Genomic DNA, 12584 nt, shown 5'->3' with positions numbered 1-12584 from the left:
TAAACTTACGTCTCATTGCTGTTACTTTTCTATTTAATTACAGCAGTAAGGAGTGCCACAGAACTACCAGGCAAGTATATATAAAGTGACAGGAAAAAAGGCTGGAAAGACCTTTTGGCATGGGATTTAATAGCCGAAAAATATTCTCGATGTCTTTGGTAAATAAATGTCAAGCCTTAATTACACAGTTTGCTAACCCTGTTTCCCTAGGCACAGATGGTAGGGTCAGAACTGAGCCAAAGCAGACAGAAATTGTATTCCATGTCTATTCTGAGGGCTATCGTAAGCCACCCTAGTAGACAGGAGCATACACATAATTAAAAATTCATTTTATGGGGTCAATGATGAAACAAAACTCAGCTCTCCAGTTTCCCAAGGGAGCGGTCTGTCACCTAGATGGAGAAGAAGCTGTTCTAATTCTGGAGGGCGTCTCCCTGACCCCATGACTCTAGTCACAGCAACACAGCCCGGTGCAAGAACCTCTGCCGTGGCTGGGCGGCCACGCAGGCTCCTCCATTCCTCCTCGGGAGCCACCTGAGGGGAACGGGCAGCCTGCTTTGCGTGCTGGTATTGTGAGCAGAGTGCTGGATGAAAGGGATCGAGCTCGGCTGATTGCACGCTTGTTAGTGCTCTATGGATGAAGGCATTTTGGGAGGTGCTGGGGCTCCTGCACGCCCTGCCCCTGGGGTGCTCCTGCCTCCCCTGAGCAGGGTGCTGAGCAGAGCCCACCCGAGGATGGGGAATGCAAGGCAGAGGAAAGCCTTTCTTCACCCACCAGCCACCCCAGACCCGGAGAGCAGCACTTACTCTACATAGTAGACACCATATACGGGATCCTCAATTTTCTCCCAACCAGCAGGCAACTCTGGAAATAGAAAAAGCATTACTGAAGCCTCCATTGCAGGATCTTTTTTCTGGCAGGTACCTGCTCTTGCTCAGCATACACTCAGCAGCAGCAGCAGCTCAGATATTGCTACAGACGCTTTCCAGAACGATCACAGCATTCTTTAAAGGCTGGCGTAGCGCTGCACTGACATCTCAACCTGCCCCATCGGTGCCGTGTTAGCGTGGGAAGATGCCCCAGCCAGTCAGTTTTAGATTTGTTTTTTTGCATCAAATGAACAAATGATCAATAAATTTCCTTTCTGGGAGTGCCTCAAGTACCCTCCTGGCTTGACCATCACAGGCAGAGTGGTCCTGGGTGGAGGCACTGCAGCAGAAATGGATGGACACAGGCTACAGGCCAGATTTACGTTAACACCAGCACATGAAGATGGGTAAGATTACAGCAGGCAATTGTAGCAGGCTAACAGAAAGAGCACTTTTATCTCCTATACCAGGGCAGGGCCATTTATGCTCAGCACTGCTGATAAAATTATATTTTTGACACACTTCCCAGGGATTTACATTGCATCGCTCAGCCCCAAGTCCGACGTAAACGTGCATCTTGGAACGGGACAAAGGGAATTTAACGTAAACACCCGGCATATGGAAACCACCCAAGTGGGGCTGGCACACACAGATGTATTTCACTGCATAGTACTTAATGTAAAAACACATTGCCATAATCACATGTAACAGAGATTTCCTTTTTTAATTAGCATAATTAACAAAAAACAGTTCTGAAGATGAAATTAACATTTGGAAATGTATCCACTTTTGTTCTTGTTGATTTTCTAGACTGCATGTAGTACTTTAGTTATAATTAGGGAATGTAATAAAATCACTTCAGCATCCAACTGAGGGTTATTAAAGCTATATGTATTACTTAAGGGCCTGATCCTTGTCGCACTTATTTGAACACAATGTTCCCATTGGCTATGGGTACTGAAATAATCATCAGATAGAGTGGTACGTTTATGCAATATTGTAATTCAACTCAAAAGAAAGCTCCACCATGCTATGGACTGTGCAAGTGTGGTCCCTGCCCCACAGCCTCTGCACATTCATTCTTTTAAAAAAGCCATTGCCAGATAACAGAAGTTCACATATCTGACACAAAATAATTCCTCAAAATTTATCACTAAGCTGACGAGACCAGCAGTAAATAATCAGTGCTTGTTTATTATCAAATGCAAAGATTTATTTTCATTAATGGTATCAATTTCTCAGCCAATACAATCAACAATTGCCCATTAATTAGAATAAATGTAATTATCTAATTCTGCCTTAACAGACTCTAGTTCTGTTGCCATAAGGATAGAAACATCTCCAGACTGGAGACGAACAGGATCTATACAAACACACATGGACTAATTACTCAACGTTTATGTTTGTGTTCGGAATTGGCTGAAGAGCAGATGAAATTGATTTCAGGGTTTTTGCTCCACATGTCCCTTATTTGCAGATATAAGGTAGGTTTTTCATTCTTATCATTATTTCATCCTTACTGGGTTTAACATCTTTGGATTCCTTGAGACATAAGCAATTAAATGCAAGCCAGTGCTAAGTTTTGGGCATAAGAGTGCTACACAAGTTTATCAGAAGACTGATCTGAAATGAATGCTTCAGAAACTGGTATTTCTCCATGCCGTGCAAGGAAGAAGACTGCATGAGAGTAAAAGTTAGAAAGCAAAAGGCCGATCTTGAAAGTCTTTTTGCAAAGACAACGCTCTGGTTTGCAAAGGAGTCCCGTATGGTGAAAGCATGCCAGGGCCGGCTTAAAGAGTTTCCGTGCAGCTAAATTAAGACCTAGCAAGCAATCAGGAAAATTGCAAGTTGTGGCAGCCATTTCATTCTTAATTTGCACTGCGGTGAAAGTAGTATGGTAACAACCAAGCCGGGGGTGGGGTAGGGTGGGGGGAATCAATGGGGGAAGGGAGATGTAATGTACAAATGCCTTGAAACGAGTTTTCCACAATTTTGCTTGCTTAGTAGTTTTTGTTGATTTTGGACTATTAAGTGCTTTTGATTTTTACAGTTCAAACAAAAACGCTTTGCTTTGCTTCTGTTCAGAACAGGTTTTGGTATTAAATTTTGCTTTTCCTTTTCTTTTAAAGAACTTTCATGGAAAGTCAGAAAATCAGCACTTTCCTTAACCCCAAAACTGGTATTGTGCCCAAGTCATTTCAGGCTCCTGGACAGTTTTCTATCTCTGCAGCTTCCCATTTGAGGAATGTGTGTCTAGGTTTCTAGAAGCAGCAATACAAAAAAAATGGCAATTTTTAACACATTACTTGCTGATTATATAAATGCACTTTTGGACTTCTAAAAGCCTATGAAAATTTCTCTAATGCCAATAATCTCCACAGCCATCCAAAACAGTAATTTCTATGCCATGTTGCACAGTCTAGCTTCTAAGCTGCTTTAAATTATTCATCACCTTTCTCTACCTCTCCTGCCAAACTGAAGATGACCCAGCATATCAAAATTTTTCATAAATTTAAGATTTCCAAAAACATTTTGCATCATTAGGAGTCTGAGTGAGCCATACAGCTTTTAATTTGGTACACCCACGCAGCACTCTGAAGACTCAGAGAATTTGTCAGCAGGTAAATTCAATGGACAAATATCCGATCTCACACTTTTAAGCCTGGGGTAAATACATAGACTCCTACTGAGATGCTCTTGTTTAGTATCCTATCCTACAGAGGGGATAGATGGAATCCTACAAAGAAAATCCTCCAACAACCAGGGATTTTAGTCATTCCCACGCATCACATAAAGGAGCTGGAGATGACTTCAGTGTACCCAGCTCGTACTGCTCCCCACGCAGGTGAGTCCAGGAGGATCTGCCCAAGTGTATGACAAATTCTACTCCAAAGGGGAAATTTTTTGCGTAAAGAGAGAGGTGATCACATAAGGAGAGGTGATCTATAACTCCATATTCAGTCCATCTCTTTCAAAAGGTGTAAAAATGTTTCAATTTTTGATTTTCTCATATTTATAAAAAAAACCTGCAGATACACTACAGAGCTAAATATCCAGCAGCACTACGTTAATGCTAAGCACTGATGCACTTAGTGAGTAGGCCATATGTCTTCATGTCCCCTCACTAACTTTGCTGTAACTGAACCATTTGAAAATGTCTTTCTTCACACTGCAATATTTGCTAATCTCAACAGCATATCAATGGGCTGTGACCTCAGTAAAGCTTATCTGCATTAAAACAAAGAGAACATCTCATGATGTTCAAGCAAAACACTGGTGCGTTTAAGTGCCTGCAGAACTGGGGTCAGGCTTATCAATTAATGAGTTTCCCTGCATCTGTTTTTCAGCCTTTCTTCTCATGCATTATTCCAGGTATATTATCTAAAAGAACAGTTCCTGGAGAAGTGTTAAAAGTGAGTCAATAGCTGCTGGCTGCCAATGCCATATCAATCACACCAAAGCGGGAAGCAGAATAACTTGCAAGTCATTACAGAAAGTGGAGGTTAATTCTCTGGTAATACAATCCTCCAGTATGCAGAACTATAAACTGTAAATACAGTCCTCTTTAAAGCAATAATAGTGGAAACAAAATCCTATGCAATCTCTTATGCCTTTCAGCTTTCAAAGTGCACTAGAGCATAGCTGAACAGAAATAACAACTACCCCCACCATCAGGATAACAGAACGAGCACCGCTGAGATTAGATATCAAGACAGCACACTTCACAAAAGGATGCAGCAAATAAAAATGTACCACATCACCAAAAATCATGTTTTTAAAATCACCTACTGAGGCAAAATGTTCTGCTATTTCATTCACAAGCTCAGCAAAAGCAGCCTGTGTAATACTTAAACTTTCTAAATCACACTTTGTTTCTCTTGTCTGGCAAATACATTCGTCCTTCAGCTAATTGATTTCAACTTTGGCACATTTGAACCTTTCCCTGAAGCCAGTGATACCAATGAAAAATCCCCTAACTTCTACAGAGTCCAGAAGGAAGCAAATTCAAACAAACTTTGCAAAATTAAGGCCCTCTAGCTTTCCTCAAACTCTGAATCAGTACAAAAACCACTGCAGATCTGAGACTAGGGGAAGACTAATACCTTTATGGGCTAGGGAAGTTTTGTTGCTAAATCAGGCTTGTTGAAATGAAAAACAAAATTGAAAGATGCAAAATGACACAAAGGAGAAAGCAATTAAAGGCTTAAAACTGTGCAGTTGAAGTCAAACATCAAAACAAGAGATGGATGATTTACCTAGTTCACTGTCCAGTTCCTCCGTGTGTACCCCTTCTTCTCCAAGGGAAGAGCAGTAAATGAGACAGAAAAAATTAAAAGAAAATTTCAGATACCAGCACCAAGCAAGAAATTCCCTCCAGCAAACAGCAGAACAAGCACTAGTTTTCCAGATTGAGCCCAAGCTTTCCATTTATCACATTCCAGTGACCAGAATATTGATGGATTTCGTGTATATAATGAAAGAACTGGTTCTTGCGTTAATAGAATATATGTATCAATTGACTATTTTCATGCCACGGTTTGATGTGGCAAGGTAATACATTTGTGTTCTTCTCTCTGTAGTGAAGCTTCTCCCTCAGATCTGCATGGTCCGACCTTCGTAATCTTTTCTGTAGACACAAGGATCTGTCAGAAGGCCAGACCTGAATACCAATGAAGAAATCTGAGAGGAAAAACCTTGTATCTAAATAAGAACTAATGTGGCAAGGTTTTCAAGAAGGTACCTAAATTTGTGTGCATACAAGGTCCAATTGACTTCATTTTAACTGCTGGGATGATTTAAGATAGGCACGAAGCAAAGTGCCTTGTTTAACTGGAGTCGCAGGCCCACACCAAAGTCCTGATGCACTGGTGAGGCAAAGACAGGAATTCTCCACTTTTAGAGGCACCTGGGACAAAGATCACAATTTTTCAGACACACAAACCCATCAATATTCACTGTTGCTCCATTTATCATTATCTGCTCCATATTCATAAGTTAACAGTGACACAGATGATTAAAGTATCGCTTAGCCTATAAATAATAATAATGCAGTCAGAAAATGAAGGATGATGACAAACCCAGAACAAAGATGGTAAAAACAATCTTGGACCTAGTACGGTAAGGTATAAGCCACGTAAATGAATGACAGAAACAAACAGAAGATGTAGTGTCACGGCACTGCTTTTGAAAATTTGGATACCTGAAAACACTTCCACGACCTGCAACAGATTCTACCCAAACAGTTGTTTAGGAACATTAACATGAAATATGATCTGCAATTTCCTTTGATAGCCTAAACAACTCAAAACTACTCGGAACTGGCCAGGGACATACGTCCTGACGAAGAAAGAACACAAGACAACTGCCACCAAACAAGTCTGAAAAAACATCTAACATTTATAAAAGCCACAGATGGGATGGGGTCAAGCCTGAAAACTCACGCACACACACAGAACACAAACAAAATGGAGGCGTCCCACTGACTTCAGTGGAAATACGCCCGACGGCGACCCTTGCCAAAAAATGTCAAACTTCCACGATGCAGTAAAAATAATTTTCTCTCTTTTTAGTGCTTTGAAATATAATTATTCTTATGTGTGAAGCAAGATCGGAGCAGCCAAGCAAAACAGTGCAGTGCATGGCTGCACCTAGGAAGCAACTGTTTTAATTACTGAATGTTAAAAATATTCATTAATGAGCAACTTAGTGAATGAAGTGAAGGGGCACGTGGGAAGATGAAATTAGCTAATTTTAAGGACCTGATAAACAAAAATGCTGCAACTCTGTAAAATTACGAATTAAATACAATAAATTACCCAGCTGCATGTTTCCAATCCCAATTAAATAAATTATCCCAATGCTCGTCTTGTAATTGCTGAGAAGACAAGAGGTTTAAAAGACTTTCCCTTCTGCAAGGGGACGTAAAACCGTTGAGCGGAGTTGCTTAGCCACCCGCTGCTGGCTCATCCTGCCAGCTGCTCCTCGCCCTGGCTCCGAGCACAGCGCGGGGCATCGCCAGGGCTATCGGCGTAGCGGGAATCTCGCTGGCACAGAAAGCCAGAGCAGAAGCTGTGCTTCAGGGAAAACTGCCCTCCGAAAGAAAAAGGCTTGTGCTGAGACTTTGCAACCTCCTCCTTAAATTGCCAGCAACGCTTAACTGGAAGGAAGAGGGAGCTCTGCCTGCATATGCTCCGATTTAATTTTGTTCCCGTTCTGATTACCCGCTGACATATCCATTTTTAGGCCCAGAGCAAGGCCTTCATTAATCCAGCTCCCTCCGCTCGCTCCTTGACAGCTGACGCCAGCTGCTGAGGATGTGAAGCAGGCGCCGGAGCTCAGCGTGCCCGTGCGCGGTCGGTGCCCGAGCTCTGCACATCCCCGCGGGCCGGGTGCACGCCGCTGCACTGCCCACAAGAGAGCTGGCGACCTGCTTCGTCACGGCAGCGAAGGCCGCGCAGACAACTTCTCCCATCCTGCAAAACCTCACACGTGAAAAAGAGGAGGAGGCTGGAAAACGGCATGTGCAGAAATAGTAAGAGCAGTTGTGGGGGCCAGGTTTGAACCTGCCGGTAAAAAGGTTGAGCTGAATCGGTCCTTTTCCAAAATAAAATCGTAACGCTAGTGAGCTGACTCACACCAGTAGGAGGTTAATCATATCACGAACATTAATTTTACAAGGACAGCAACAACACCGATGAGGTAAACCTTTCAATTTTTACTATCTGTCTACCACGATAGCATTGCGTTAGTTGAAACTATTCACTAGAATATCAACACCTTTTCCAGTCAGTAGACCAAAATTTCCACATAGGTTTTTCCCAAGTGTCTGAATTATTTTTATCATGAGTCCCTTTTTCTTCCAGTGCCTCCTTAAGGACGCAGGGAGAGAACCTCCTTTAGCAGTCCTGCATTTGGCTGCTCTACATTGGACAGTGGCTTGCATTTCCAACATCTCAAGGAATACAAAATTACCTCAGTGCAAACAATCAGTGGCAAAAATCTACAATTTCAAACGGAACTTGTCTTCAACAACCACAACACTAAGTGCGCTGTCAGAATTTAACATTAAAAGTGAATTGAGTTATTTTTGCTCAAACAAGGAAATAAAAACACAACTCTTTCAATTCATGTAAAACAGGCAGTTGAAGCGTAACACAATGGAGCATGCAGAGCCTCAGCCGCTTTCCTCCTACACAGCGATCCAAGAAGTGAGCGTTCGAGAGCTCCAAGGCTCGTTCAGCACCAGTGACTATTTCAATGCCTTTGCAAAAACAGAGAGGCCTCTCACTTTGACCACCTCTCGCTGATTTTTATTAAACGATCTGCCATCTCGACAGCTTACACACACAGACAGTGATTTTACAACACAATGAATATTATCTCTATGTACTTATAAACCATCTTAATATTATTTACACATTTCTGAACACAGTACCAAAAAGGGAAAAAGGAAAGGGAGAAAGCCAAAGGATGAAACACATCATTATTTAACTATTTTCAGTCTCTTACCATCATCTTCACATTCTTCTAGAGGCTTTTGCTGTTTGTTCAGGCACCGTGGATCTAGCCAAGATGTTGTTTTTGTATTATGGCTGGAAACCAAAAATGGAAATATGACCTTTGTTAATAAACCAGAGCTGAAGTATCAGTGACAGAAAAGTATATATCCTCCTTATTATTCAATAGACCTGAAGGCATACTTTTGCCTCAGAAAACGCAGCATTACAATCTGATGTTCTGCAAACTAGTCTACCAAAATGCATGAATCTTGGCATTGAAAGGTGAAAAACAAAAAGCTAAAATACAAAAATTAGCATTTCTGACTGGCAGGATGTATGTGAAAGTTGCCAATATTATAATATGAATTTCCAAACTTTAGTCTTGGTGGATTGTTTCTCAGTTCCAGGAGCTGTCTCATGAGCCATTTGCCTCTCGATGAAAAGACAGAAATTTCCCTTCTACAAAAGATGCAGTGACCTTTCTCACTGCAAAAGACCCCTAACATTTGTTTAGACTTGGCCCATGCATTAGTCAAAAGCAAAACTTCCAGTGACAACTTTTAATTACACACACAAAAATGTCAGAGCCTTTGATGGAAGTCGAACAGCTTCCCTTTCAACTCTTCCTTCTCACAAGTCCCTTGGCAGTACTGTGATGCCAGTCCCAGTGGTGAAGGCTGCGTTGCCAAAAAGCCTTAAATACATTTTCTAAAAATTATTTTCTCCCTTCATTTAATTTGCATGTGGAGACAAGCTTGTAATACAATGCCTCTTCTGCAGCCTGATGTCATCTTAGACGGGACCTGCAAAGACAAACCTCTGGTCCCTGAGGTATCGTTTCTCTGACTTAGCCTGTAACACTGCTTAAGAGCTCTAGGTTTCAATACCATAGTAATGCTATTTACTTCTCCTTCAAGGTCTCAGAGAGGTTTACAAACTTAACCTTAGCCTCACACCAGGCTCGTGACATAGGAAATGATGTAAAGAGGGCTGTGATCCCTGAGGAGCTGACAACTGACCAGCAAACTTGTATTTTACTACCAGAACATGGGACTGCCCTGCTCCTAGGATCCGAAAACATAAATAAAAGGTCCTTGTTTTACACATCCTGCTACTCAGCCCTTCCAAGGCAGGAGAGCAAACTCGTTTAATGCTTCTGTACGCTTCAGAGCAATTAATCGCCAACTGGAAAACTGAATGGCAGAAATTGAGCAAGTCAGGCAAATTAGCAGCAATAAAGCAGAGGGGTTCTGACAACTTATAAATAAGGAAGTCTGTAGCCTAGCTGAGAAAAAGAGCTGTGGGAGGAGAGCAATTGAATATTTACATACTTCCTGCAACTTTGTCTCGCTAACCCAAGGCTCACAACTGCGTGGTTGGGTGAGGCACCAAGCATTTAGCTAACCACCTCTCAGATCCCACGCCCAGGGGACAGACCTGTGAAGTGCACAGATCTACATGCAGCATAACGAGGGGCAGGGATACTTGGGGTAATGAAAATCCCAATTAATGCACCGGAGACACATATCTCAGGGGCTGAATCACTTCAGCTCCAAGCCAGCAGGATCTGTTATCCGACACACAGCTCTGCCCCCCCCGGACCTGTGCTGGTTCTGTGCAAGCAGCTCAGATGTTCCCGTACTGCTCCCTTCAGCACCCCGACTTGATAAACTCAACGCGCTGTAGATGATGATACAGGCATCTGAGCCAGCTTGGGTCCACACAGCTCATTAGCTTGCTCTCTTAATTTGATACAAATCAAAGTAAATTGTTTCTAGGCTCAGGCTGTCCTTAGAATTAATAGAACTGCAGCCACTCAGCGCTGCATCCCCACTAACACTTCCCTGCACAAAATCACCCCCTGTGCTATGCATCCTCAAAATGGTCAATCTGCACCGCGGGGTGGGAAGCAGTTGGTGTGCTACCAGATTCACATCAGACAGCGAGACGGGTACGCAGGCTATGCTTTTCCATCACGTACACGATTCTCCTGCAAAAGGTCTAACATATTAGTTGAGGTGCTTCAGTCCTGCACCGCTATCAGGTAACGTGCATGGAGAATACAGTGGGGATGGATTTTAGTTTGGGGGAAACTGGTGGCAGCAACAACACCCCTTCTTCCTGAAGCACTGCTAAGGAAGGGTGGCAGGACCCATGCAGGGACACAGAAGGGAGCAACCGACTGCCTCGGCAGCATTTGGCACTCAGCATCTGTCCTCCTCCAGGGGGAAGAATGGCAGGCTGGCTGGGCGATTACTCAGGCTGTGTTATGTACATTAAAGCCAGAAAGTACGTCAAAGAACGAGGCACCCTGAGGACATAATGAGGGGCAGAACACCGCGTTCGGGATAATGAACACATTTCGGTTTCATCTGAAATGCAGCAGATGAGGATTTGCATTGTGCCTCCTAGACTTTGGTGCGCGGTAGGGCTTGGTGGAGCCTCTCAGGTAACCGAGAGCACCCTGGCCCTTTTTGCAGCAGCCCTCTCCCAGCTAGTGAAGAGCTCAAAATTCCCCCAGCTTCTCCAATATTCTGGCACTCTTCTCTAATGAGTTCTGCTGCCACTGCGGCCTAAAGAAAACCTGCTCTGATGGACCTCTCCTCGGCTCCCTGCAGAAGTCCTCTCTCTCGATGACGGCGGAGGACTGCTCCATACGGCCCTAATCCAGTGCAGCTCTCACAGACTCACAGAATTATAGAACCACAGAATATCCCGGGATGGAGGGGACCCATGAGGATCACCTCCTGCGTGCCCAGAGGGATGGAAGCGGAGGGGGTGGTTCTGTGTGAACTGGTCACCGCCTTCTGGTGCACACAGAGGCTCAGTTTCCAGTACCGCGTCTCACAGATCATCAGGGCCCAAATCAATTCCTCACCCCTTCCTCCACCCGCGCAGCTAAGGGCTCAAGTTTCATAAGCTAATTGAATTTTAATGTCTAGCTAAGCTCTGTGCAAGAAATCTCTTCCACTAACAGGTCCCATTTTATAAGTTACTTCTATCTCAATAAATCTAGACAAGTATAATTAGGGACTATTATTTATGGCATGAAAAAAAATCAATATCATCATAAAGCTGCTGACAGCGCAGAGCTTTTAGGCGAAGACTGTAGAGCACCAGGTGCTCCGTGCTTTTCTGAACTCGCTGTGCCTACTTAGCACAGAGCTGAGCCTCCCGCAAACCACTGCAGCATGTTAACATCTCCGGCCCGTTTGCTCTGACAAGAGGACAACACACAAAGCCCATTCCCTGCCTCCGCACGGGACCGGGGGAATTCTCTGCTGCACTGCGCACAGGGGCAGGCTCCAGAAATGAGCTCTCAGCCCTTTCAGTCGGGACCTTTCATTCCACCCGTGAAAACAACTGGCCCGTATTTTCCAAGGGTCTGGTGCTTTTGTAGCTGCCCTCATCAAACAAGCAATTGCCCGTGGCTTTGAACCTGAGAGTCATTTGGATGCTAATCCAATCAGGAAATGCAAAAGCCCTTCACACGCAGTAAAGAACTTTTAGCTTTGCAACATTACCGAGTTCACTAAATATTTAATACATACACACACAATGCATCCACAGAGGTGCACCCAGGGGAAGAGAGGTGGAATTAGAATAACAAAAATGTGCTTTACTCTATAAAATAGACTTCTCCGTTCTCGGTGTAGGCCATCTCCCAGTTTTCCGGCAGAGGACCTAGGTTGTCCTCGGCAGAAGGAGGTAGGTATTGAGGGAGGTTCTGAGATGGTTCCGTGGTGGGAACGTTGGTGTGGCTATCAAGCACGGACGGTGGGGCTGTCTCTCTTACGATATGCGTATTATGCTCGTCTTGGTCACCAGACTCTGCTGTGGATTAAAGAATTTTTCATTAAGATTAGTTAGAATTACTTGAATGCATAAATTTTCAACTTTTTTTTTCCTCCTCCTATTTGCTTCTCCAGGTTTATCCTCACAATTTTCCTCTCCTTGCTTTTAATTCACACGACACAGAAACAGATGAGCTGAGGGCAGAGACTCTGCAGGCTTTTTGCAGTCGGGGCTGAGCTTGCTTTGCCCACACACGCTCTGCCAGCCAGAGCCTTGCCAGCGCAAATCAGAGCTTGTGCTCAGCTACCGAGTTTGCTCTAATGGGCCCTGCTGAGGCACCAAAGTCTTCCAGGCTGTCTGAGGCCAGGGCTCACTGATGTGGATGTGTTCAAGGGGCTCTGAGCAGGCTTACGGGTTGAC

At 43.8% G+C, this 12584-nt stretch overlaps 1 protein-coding gene across 31 annotated transcripts in view; it reads right to left on the bottom strand.

The window, feature by feature from the left end:
* Positions 1-12584, bottom strand: part of MAGI1 (membrane associated guanylate kinase, WW and PDZ domain containing 1) — a 327075-nt gene that overhangs the window by 61136 nt on the left and 253355 nt on the right. For 15 of the 31 annotated variants that reach the window (XM_048071991.2, XM_067003356.1, XM_048071983.2 and 12 more), the window contains exons 5-8: positions 11993-12203; positions 8380-8462; positions 5127-5165; positions 808-865 (exon numbers count right to left, since the gene is read on the bottom strand). In XM_048071991.2, the coding sequence (XP_047927948.2) occupies positions 808-865; positions 5127-5165; positions 8380-8462; positions 11993-12203 (391 nt within the window). The remainder of the gene's footprint in view (positions 1-807; positions 866-5126; positions 5166-8379; positions 8463-11992; positions 12204-12584) is intronic. The other 16 variants (XM_048072031.2, XM_067003357.1, XM_048072012.2 and 13 more) reach the window with 4 other exon arrangements.

The sequence above is a fragment of the Anser cygnoides genome, chromosome 10 (genome assembly GCF_040182565.1).
Source record: "Anser cygnoides isolate HZ-2024a breed goose chromosome 10, Taihu_goose_T2T_genome, whole genome shotgun sequence".
NCBI classification, from domain to species: Eukaryota; Metazoa; Chordata; class Aves; order Anseriformes; family Anatidae; genus Anser; species Anser cygnoides.
The sequence above is the reverse complement of the archived record's forward strand: the minus strand, read 5'-3'. Positions and strand labels throughout refer to the sequence as shown.